The sequence below is a fragment of the Glycine soja genome, chromosome 10, assembly GCF_004193775.1.
Source record: "Glycine soja cultivar W05 chromosome 10, ASM419377v2, whole genome shotgun sequence".
In the NCBI taxonomy this organism is placed as follows: Eukaryota; Viridiplantae; Streptophyta; class Magnoliopsida; order Fabales; family Fabaceae; genus Glycine; species Glycine soja.
This window is the reverse complement of record NC_041011.1, coordinates 1,213,469-1,223,028: the sequence shown is the minus strand read 5'-3', so window position 1 is coordinate 1,223,028 and position 9,560 is coordinate 1,213,469. Positions and strand designations below refer to the sequence as shown.

The 9,560-nt window shown below is 35.5% G+C and overlaps 1 protein-coding gene and 1 pseudogene across 1 annotated transcript; both read right to left on the bottom strand.

The window, feature by feature from the left end:
• Positions 1-980: 980 nt before the first annotated feature.
• LOC114370489 lies at positions 981-1,888 on the bottom strand (annotated as a pseudogene).
• Positions 1,889-8,700: 6,812 nt separating this feature from the next.
• On the bottom strand, positions 8,701-9,328 carry LOC114370490 (calvin cycle protein CP12-2, chloroplastic-like). Its single transcript, XM_028327849.1, has one exon. The coding sequence runs from the start codon at positions 9,258-9,260 to the stop codon at positions 8,871-8,873; it is 390 nt and encodes a 129-aa protein (XP_028183650.1). The 5' UTR covers positions 9,261-9,328; the 3' UTR covers positions 8,701-8,870.
• Positions 9,329-9,560: the final 232 nt, after the last annotated feature.

Below are 9,560 nucleotides of genomic sequence, written 5' to 3'. Positions count from 1 at the left end.
ATATTTTGAGTGATTTTTAAGCATTAAAATATACTATTCAACTATTAATTTTTTAAATTAATTAACTTTTATGATATTAAAAAAATCCTTTTTTATTAGCAACACTTTTCAAAGGGGTTTTATGATCTTTAAGCTGTTGAACAAAAATAATTTAGAGAATTTATTTGTGAATAATTTTTGTAAAACAATCTGCAAGACAATTTTTTTATGAAAATAAGCAAAAGAAAAAACATTAAATTTTCTGCAAATTGTTTGACAAATTTAAGGAGATGACCTTTTTTAACAAAAATAATAATAGCAAATTTATCAAAAAAAAATACAGGAAAGTCACAAAATTCATAAAAAGAATTTGCATGAAAAATCCACAAGAAAAAATTTGAAGGTTTAAGTTATATTGTGTTAACTCCTCTATACAAAATGAAAATATAAAAGTTACAGAAAACATGAGTCTGAAGAAAGCAAAAAAAAAAGTTATATTATAAAAATAATTCATTAATGAAAATAGTTAATGTAATGAGAAATAATCAACTTTTTAAAAAGTATTAATGAATATTATAAAAAATCTTCGTATTATAGAAGCAGCTAAAGGTATAAATATCGAAATTGTGACAAATACTTTATCAGGTAAATTTTCTCTTAAACTACATGCAGTTGAAGTCCGTCAATGGATATAGAGTGCAGTATTATTTAGACGAATGAAAAAAAATTGTCAGATAAAAAAGTGTTATTCTTTGAACTTGAGGTACATTATATTAAAAATTTACGGGCACTAATCTTAGCTTACCATGTTTCTTGGCTACTTTTTCATATGTATAAAAACAGAAAAATGTTTGGGTTGCCGTATGGCCCCCTCAGCCACTTGAGTTTTAAACCAGGAGAGAGTTATTGATCATTTGACAAGTAGAATTGTGTTATAGTCTGACATGCATTACGATAAATTGTATGTGATAGATAACATTTATTATAGCAATGACAGTCACTAGGAAGAAGCGAGAGTCTTATTACACTTTCTTCAATTTGTCACGTACAATATTTCAGTTACACGCTAGATAAAGATTGCAAAATCCGAAGGATTAGTGTTACTGCTACCGAATGGCAAATTGGAAGAAAAAGACCAAGAATGCACGTCATGCGTTTCCGAAGCTACGTTCAGTCCGGTGGTAGCAGAGAACCCTATCCTCACCCACTCGGGAAGAGCAACCTTCAAATCGAGCACATCAGAGAGGATATAGCTGCTTTCTCTGCGAAGGATGGACCAAAGAAGCAACCAAGAGGTTGGTGGAGGCATTATAGGTAATGAGAACATTGGTTACTTGGTCGTTGGCTAAACCCCACGACGAGTTTGATGGATCTGATAGAATTGACGTTAATTCCGATGTGTAGATTTGGTGAATCCCAAGTGTCAAACTCAACAGAGATAATGTTGTTGTGTGTCAGTACTGTTGTAAAGACCAAGATACCCTCCGCGTGTCTGAGGCTGAGTGTCAATTGGTGCGAGGAAGAAGGCAAGCCCATCTGCGAGATTTGCTATGTCGGAGGCATAAACAGTGAAGTTGAAGGAAGCGGCGAAGCTGGCAACGCTGCCGGTTTCGCTGTCCCAAATGTGGATAGGGGTGGAGTAGAGGGCGCGACCAAGAGACCTCGCTTTCGTCAACCTTGGTGAGTTGTAACTTTCTCGATGAGGTCACAAGGGCGTCTCCTTGGAGGATCAGGGTTCGGTTGGTTCGGCACGAACTTGTCGCAGGTGATAGAAACGGTTTCCGTTGAGTTTACCTTGGTCATGGTGAGTAGCACCACAACGACAGATAGAACAACTAAGAGTGGCTTCTGAGTATGGAACTTGGAGGTAGCCATAATTGCAGTGTATGTGACGATGCATGGGGAGTCATCCCGTATTTATACTAGCTAACACTCACCTTCACCCTCTAGATAAAATTAATGACATAGTAGTAAAACTATTGAATTGGGGACGAATTCCACGGGTTTTTGAACAAAATAAGTAATTTTTTCTAACCAGATACCATTTTGGGTCGGTATGTAAAGTATTTACTCTATTTACTACAGTAAATGATTCAAGTCACGTGAAATGTTTGTGGTACCACTCAATTCCTCTCGTGGCATCACTCTCTGCAAAGTGTCACCCGTTCACCTCACTAACTAATTTGGTGGGGTCATGTTAGGGTGAGCTTCTATGCTATTGCTAATTTTTACTGCTGCGATGGGACTATACTGATAACACTTTTTTTTTTGCTTTATTTCATTCATTCATGGTATTTATAATGGCTGATACACTTGATAGTGGGGGACAATGTAACAGAATGGAAATAGAATTTGTGAAATTATCCTATTAGTTATAACAAACTCCCGACAAGATAATAGCAAGGCAAAGCTGGTCTGATTGTGGGCCTATGGCTGCTATCCGCACCCCTCTCTCTATATGGTATTGCTATCATTACACACCGCTCCAAAAACAACATTGTCCTTAAGGTTGGACAATAAAACAAGCAAATATAGGGGGTGGGTGTAGAAAAAAATAGGTATGTGAGTAAAATTGCTGAGTTGGGCTCTTCCAAATGATAACCCTCGAGGGTTATCAACAACATAGAAGCTGAAAGGATTGGATATGTGACCTGCGCGGCCTAGCAGCCAAGGAGAACGATGAACATCGAAGTGAACGACCAAGAGCTAGATGGCTGTAACACCACTATCCTCGAAGCGCCAACCCGTGCTGGTCGTGGTGGTGGTGGAGATGGTGGCGGGTATGGCGGCAGACGTCGACGTCGATGATGGACAGAGCAAGAAGTTGAGGGGCAACGACGCGAACGGCAGGTGCAAGAAGGAGCCTGATAGAGACAGAGCGAGAGACTGTGATTGTGAACGTTCCTCTGGCCGTCACAAGAGTGAGAGGGAGAGAAACTGAGAAAGGAGAAACGGGGTTGTCGACAATGAAAATAGGTGGAGGCGGCAAGCTCGAGCCTGCGTGACTTCCTTACGGAGCTGCCATGGGGAGTGATGCTGACTTGGGTGTGAGACTAGGTGACTTGGGTGCGGGACATGAAATCAGTGGTTTCACCTAGTTTTTATTTAATAATATTTTTATTAAATATTATTATAAAACTTTAAATTTACATATTAAAATTTTTAATTAAAACCATTTTTTCTTCAAAACAGAAGAGCTAAAGAGTGAAGGAGAACGATTTACGGCAATGTATTCTTGTTAGGCGACTTTGGTGGGTTTGAGGGATTGGTTTTGTGATGCATTGTGCGGTGGTGAATGAGGTCTTCATTTCATACATCAAAAGGGAAGGTCATTTCCAGGTGTGGTTCACGATATCGATGAAAATGAGGTTCTAGTGACAACATAAGTTGTCTTCGACGGAATGAGGAACTAGGAGTTTCATGGTAGTTCGTTGTCTAGTGTTTGTCTCTCGGGATCGATTTCGCAGAGGCTTGTGAGTGGCTTTTTTTATTATTATTTGGATCTGTTTCTTCAATCTGTTGCCATGAATTTTTGTTGTTGGTTTTTGTATCAATTTCTCAAATCTGAAATATATTGAACATTATCTTCATAGTTTTATCTACATTAGATTTTTTGTTCTATGTTGGGTCCTCTGTTGTTTGTTGTTTTCATGAAAGCCATTGATGATCATGGAGAAACAATGGGTCTATTAGTAGTAAAGTGGTGTTTGTGATGGAGAGAGGGGATGACGAAAGAAACAGGGTAGCTGGTAGCCAGGAGAGATTAGTGGTGATGTCGTTGTCGTCAACTTCAAATAGACACCAAAAAGGTTGGTTGAAGATGGAAAGAGAAAAAAAAAGGAAAGGATTGCCTGTCGTGCTAATGTGTTGTCGTCGTTGGCTTGGGAGGAAGAGTCTTGTTAAGTGTTGTCGTCATTGTTGTAGTTGGCTTCCTTTAATGGCATCACTGTGGTGGTTGTTGTGTAGTGATGGTGGTCTACAACAAAGAACAAGGAAGAAGAAAGACAAAGGAAGGGGAAAGAAGAGGGTAATTTAGGAAAGAGGAAGAAAAAGAAACCTTAGCCACCGAATAAAACTTAAAAAAAAAACTTAAATAGTCTAAAATTTACTCTCCCATGGTGGGAAAAATCTTTAGAATATGTTTGGATGAGGCTATTTAAAATTCTAAAGAATTTTAAATTTTGAGAATTTTAAATGCTTCAATTTAAATTTTGTTATTTTTAAAATTATGTGTTTAGATACAAACTCTCTCTTTAACAATTACATAATTACCACCAAATGACAGCCTCAGATTTCAAATCAAAACCAAACCCAAATTCTCCTCTCTCCCCTAAGTTCAACCTCTCCCTCTTCAGAAAAAGCTTCAAATTTAGAGTAAGTTTCAAATTGCACCCTATCGCACCAGAAAACTCTCCATCTCCCTTATCCCGCGCACACCACCACAACCACTGTAACCACAATGGCGGAAGAGCCAGAAAACAATCCACCGTCGCCGGAACCTGCAATCCCCTCTGCACCGGATGCCGCGGAGGAAACTGCAGCTCCGGCTCCGACAACGAGGTCACAACCAAGTGCCGAGATCGTCGCTCCTCTAGCACTAGCTCCGAAGCGGCAGCGCTGTCCGAGTGTTCGCCTGGGGGAGATCAAGGACCAACGCGCCTCCGTGCAAGGCCATGACTCGCACACGCGCCGCCCAAGCATGTCGCCATGGAGTTGGCGAACTCCGAAGGAATTTTCCAAAACTTCGAAGGCGCGCTCCGTGACGAACCTCACGAACCAGAGAGAGAAGAGAGAACCGATACATAATTTCCAAATTCACACTCCCTTGAAGATAGAATTTGAAATTTTATTCTTTCAACTAACTAAAATCTCTTTTAAAATTCTAAAATTTTGAATTTCTTTTACTAAAATATTCAAACAGTTACTTTTAATAAAAAAAATTAATTCCCTATAAAAAATACATTACCTAATTAAATTATCCTATCCAAACACACTCTTAGTTTTCCACCATAGAATTTGTCATGAATGGGGTCTATTTCTTAGACTTTATGAAGAAAATGAGGATTTTCAATAAACTAATTACCCATATGAATACTTTTGAGAAGTATTTACATGGGAGGAATTGTTTCATAAGTTGGTTTTTCTTGCGAAAAATACAATTCTGAGCGACATCTATAAGTATTAGTATTTCTTACTTTCTGGTTATATTTATAGTTGATGTAAATATTAAACAGGTTATATTTCTAAAATTTCAAAATAAATAAGTGATGTTCAAATATTTTATATAAAAAGAGAAAAAAATACAATTATATCCACAATAAATACAATAAAAAATAATATATTTATCTAAGTATAAAAAGATTTAAAAAAGCTAGGGGAGGCGGGGCAAGGCCCCCACCTTCATACGTTCCTCTGTCTGTTTACACCTAACAGACTAGCATATTGCATATTAATATCCCCAACTGCTACTCATTATATGTACGTATACTCACGTTATAGGGTGTGGGGTAACTGTTCTAATAAGATTTTTTATTTGTACATGTGTAATAAGGAAAATTACCCTCATAAAAAAATAAATATTGTCTCCATAAGAAAAATTGTTTTAAAATGAATGTAAGAAAAATCTAATAAATAAAAAAAGAAATTAAATTGATATCAATCTTACTTGTTTATTTATTTAATTTTTTATATTATTGACAATAAAAAAATATAAAATATTTTGAAAATATGAAAATACATAAAAGATAATTATAATTTATAAAAATATAAGTACTTTTTATTTTTTATTATAATATTACATATTTTGTAATAGCTAATATTTTTTTTGATAATATTATAAATTATTTGTTGTTCTCGCAAAAAAAAAAAAAATTCTGAATCCGCTGCTGTCTGCATATCAAGCGAAGAAATGAAAACAAGATCACAAAACTATAAATGACCAAAACAGTACAATACTCCTAACATATTATTAACTCCGTAATTGATTTATGCAAAGATGTATTGTAGGATAATAACTATGGTTGGTTATTAACCGACTCGTACACCCAACATTAGTACAATACAGCATGGAAAAATCATGTAATAAATTATTTTTATACATACTTAATTATTTGAGTAATTAATAATTGTGGTTGGTTATCAAATTACGACAATGAAATATTTATTGATATTTTATTTTTAGTTTTGAGGGCAAGTTTTTGTTAGTAAAAAAATGTATTTGTGTGTGATTCTTGTTGAAACCAATCATAAGCTAGATCGAAGATAGAGATGACAGTTTGGATTTTGTGTCATTTTCACTCTTGTTAGAGTTAGATTTTTCTCATCCCAGATATATTTATAAAATTCTATACAAAATATAATTTTTCATAGAATGAAAAAATAATAAATTTAAATAATAATCACAACATATTTTTAGATTATATATAACAGTATAAAATCTAATTTAACATTAGTATAAAATTCAATCAAATAGTTTGAGGTTTTAGTGTGTTATATATATGTAAGAATATTTTTGTAAATTAATTATTAGCAGAATAAATTTGGGAGCGGGTATTAATAATCTGATTTCCGACCCTGAATCTAACTTTGGTTGTCAAAGAAAACTCGAATCCAACTCTAGTCAACTCGAGTTTTTCCCGTCAAAATCGGTACGCGTTCGGCCTTATTGTCATGCTTATGCTCAAGTGAAGTCGGTCTAGGTTTGAACATTTGTTAAATATATCTCCAACTTTTAATTTTATACCTTAGTTTGTAATTATTTTTCCAAATATGTCCTTTCTTCTTCTCTTTTGCGGTTTATTTCAACGACTTTTTTGTCTCTCTTTTTTTCCATCTTGTCTTTGTTCAAGACAAGAATGACTCTGAAAGGGGGATCGATAAAAAAGAAGAGGCTAAGAAACCAATGGGTGTTGCTATTGGTCTCGTCGTCCGACGAGAGAACCAAGGCGAGGTTGTCGCCGATAGAGATTAAAGAGTTGTGCCAGCATTGAAGATTGGAACAACGAGGTTGCGCATGAGGCTTGAGGGTGTTCTTGTTCAAAGCATCGTTGAGAAGCTTGAGGATGCCTAAGGTTAACATTTTGAAGTCAAACACGGTGGCAGTGATTACGAAATTTAAGAAACAAAAAATGAATAGCATTGAGGGTACAATCGCAAAGCAGAGTAGCGACATTGGCGTGGCAGTAAGTGAGTGAGGGTTTGTGTTTGATTCAGTTGTAGAATTTTATTTTGTTTTTGTTGGTTCCTGAGACAAGAATGAAAGTGAAAGAGAAAATGTGAGAGGGAATTCATTGGTAGAGAGAGAAAGAATTAATTGGGTTGCTTGATTTGCAAAAGTAAACAAAAGTGATTGAGACTTGAGATGAAATGCGATGAAATTAATTGGTGAAACACAAAGGATGTGCACTAATGTCCAAAGATGAAGAGGGTTATATTTGTAAGCATAATTACGAAACAAGTGAACATGAAGTAAACGATTAAAAGTGGGAGGTATGTCTAACAAAACCCTAGGTTTGTTGAGCCAAGAAGTGGAAGTGGACTGGGCTGATCTGATGCAAATTTGTTAAGGAATTTTACATATATTGACAGTTGCTTTTATAATTGGAACGAAGAGAAAAAAAAATTCCGATAAAAAAGCAAATTTGATTAGTTATTTATCAATTTTATTTTCTTATCTTATTAAGAAAAATACTACTTATATTCAAATATTCAAGAATAATTCATGAATTAATACTTAACATCTGCAAATTTTCTTGAGATTTTTTTTCATTTTTAATAGATTTTTTTATATTTAATTTATCAATAGAAAAAAGAGATATTTTATATTTATCTGGTGTCATGTCGGAATGGTAAAGTGAAAGAATGCAAATCTTTTTTTTCTTATTTTAAATCCTAGTGTCATCTAATCATATCTTCTATACATTCTTACCTAGCTACATCTCTCTCTCTTTTCTCATTTTCTTTCTCAAGGTGTCAAGTAGTATATAAGCTAGACTCCTTCTTCAAATGTAAGTTAATGAATGCATTTTTTTTTTATGGTTGTGAGTTCTAAATATTCTTAATCTTTTCTATCTAATTTTTAGATATTTATATTTTTACTGTTCTTCACCCTATATATGCGCTGTAAATCTGTAATTACACAAATGAAAAGTGATAAAACAATCGATTGTTTAGTTGATAAAATCGAGTGAATTTATTAGCATTGTAGATCTGTAATAGTCTATAATTCTAAACTAGGGTAAGTCAACAATTTTCGTTGTGTAGGACTACCATAAAGTCCTTCTAAAACTTTAGGCTATTAATATATATAGGTTAAATCTTTAAGAGCTTGTTTAGGATTTTCAATCAAAAAGCCCACGGAAGGAGGTTAGGTAATTTAACGTTCTTACAGTACTCCTTGGTCCAGTCATATATATTATTAACATGAAATGATTAATGGCTTCTTCAAGAAATGCAAAGGTGGAAGAAGAATTGTTCTGCACACAGAATCGAAGTTTTTATCATGGAAATTGGAAGGTAACAAGGCTGACAATTTTTAGCTGATTTTTTCCTTTATAATTTGTTGTCGATCGATCCATTATTATTTGAATCGGAGAGACAATTAGTGAGGCAACCATTTGTATTTGGTGTTTTAAATTACTTGCTGATTTGCAACATGTAAAAGTTGCACCACATCAGCCTCCATCCACTAGCCACAAATAGAAAGACAGATAAGCATGAATATATAAATTAAACAGCTAGGACGAACCACTACATATGACGAGTGATTCAGATTTTGAATTGTGTTTATTATAAATAAGAATTAATTAATAATACATGGTGTCTGATGTACGTAACAGAAGGTAAAAGTAATAGATGCATGCATGTAACTTTGGAATGACTGAGTTCAGTCATCAATTATCATAGGTGCGGCACTCATCAGTCTCTGGATTGTCCTTGCAGTAATTTTCGAGCGGGTCAGACTGCTTCTGCTTCTCCCTGGCGTGGCTCGCCGCCGCGCTCAGCTCCTCCACCTCGTCCCAGGCCGCCGCGCATTCCGCGTCACCGCCGCCTCCCGAGCACGCCTCCTCCGCGCTCTTTATGCTCTCCTCTACCTTCTCCGATATCTTCTCCGGCGTCGCCCGAACGGGCCGGGTCTTCACCAAACCAGGCCACTTTTGAATGGGCCTCGACAGAGCTGGAAACCTCACGGCCTGGGCCTTTTGTGCTGAGTCTATTCCCTTAGCATTAGCAAATACCCTGCTAGGGCTTGAAAGACTCACACCACCAGCTATTGTTACCATTCTTTTCTTCTTTTTTCTCCTCTTTGAGTGTTTTTATTGTAATAGAGAGGTTTTAATGTTGGGGGATAGCGAGGGATATGCTAAGATATATAACCAATGCTGTTGAATATTTGTGTACGCATATTACTTATCTTGTCATAACCACTTGTGGCCTTCCACGTCCAACACTTAACCAGTTTTTGTTTTTTAGTACAAGAGATATTTCATTTTGTTGAGAGAACAGAACACACACTTTGTTTAATTTTCTAACTTTTCGGAACCTGGGTTTGGTTTTGTTTTTCTAGAATTTTGGAATAGTCA

Excerpts from the sequence above, each read along its gene's own strand:
- LOC114370490 (XM_028327849.1), bottom strand. The coding sequence starts at position 9,260 with ATGGTAACAATAGCTGGTGGTGTGAGTCTTTCAAGCCCTAGCAGGGTA.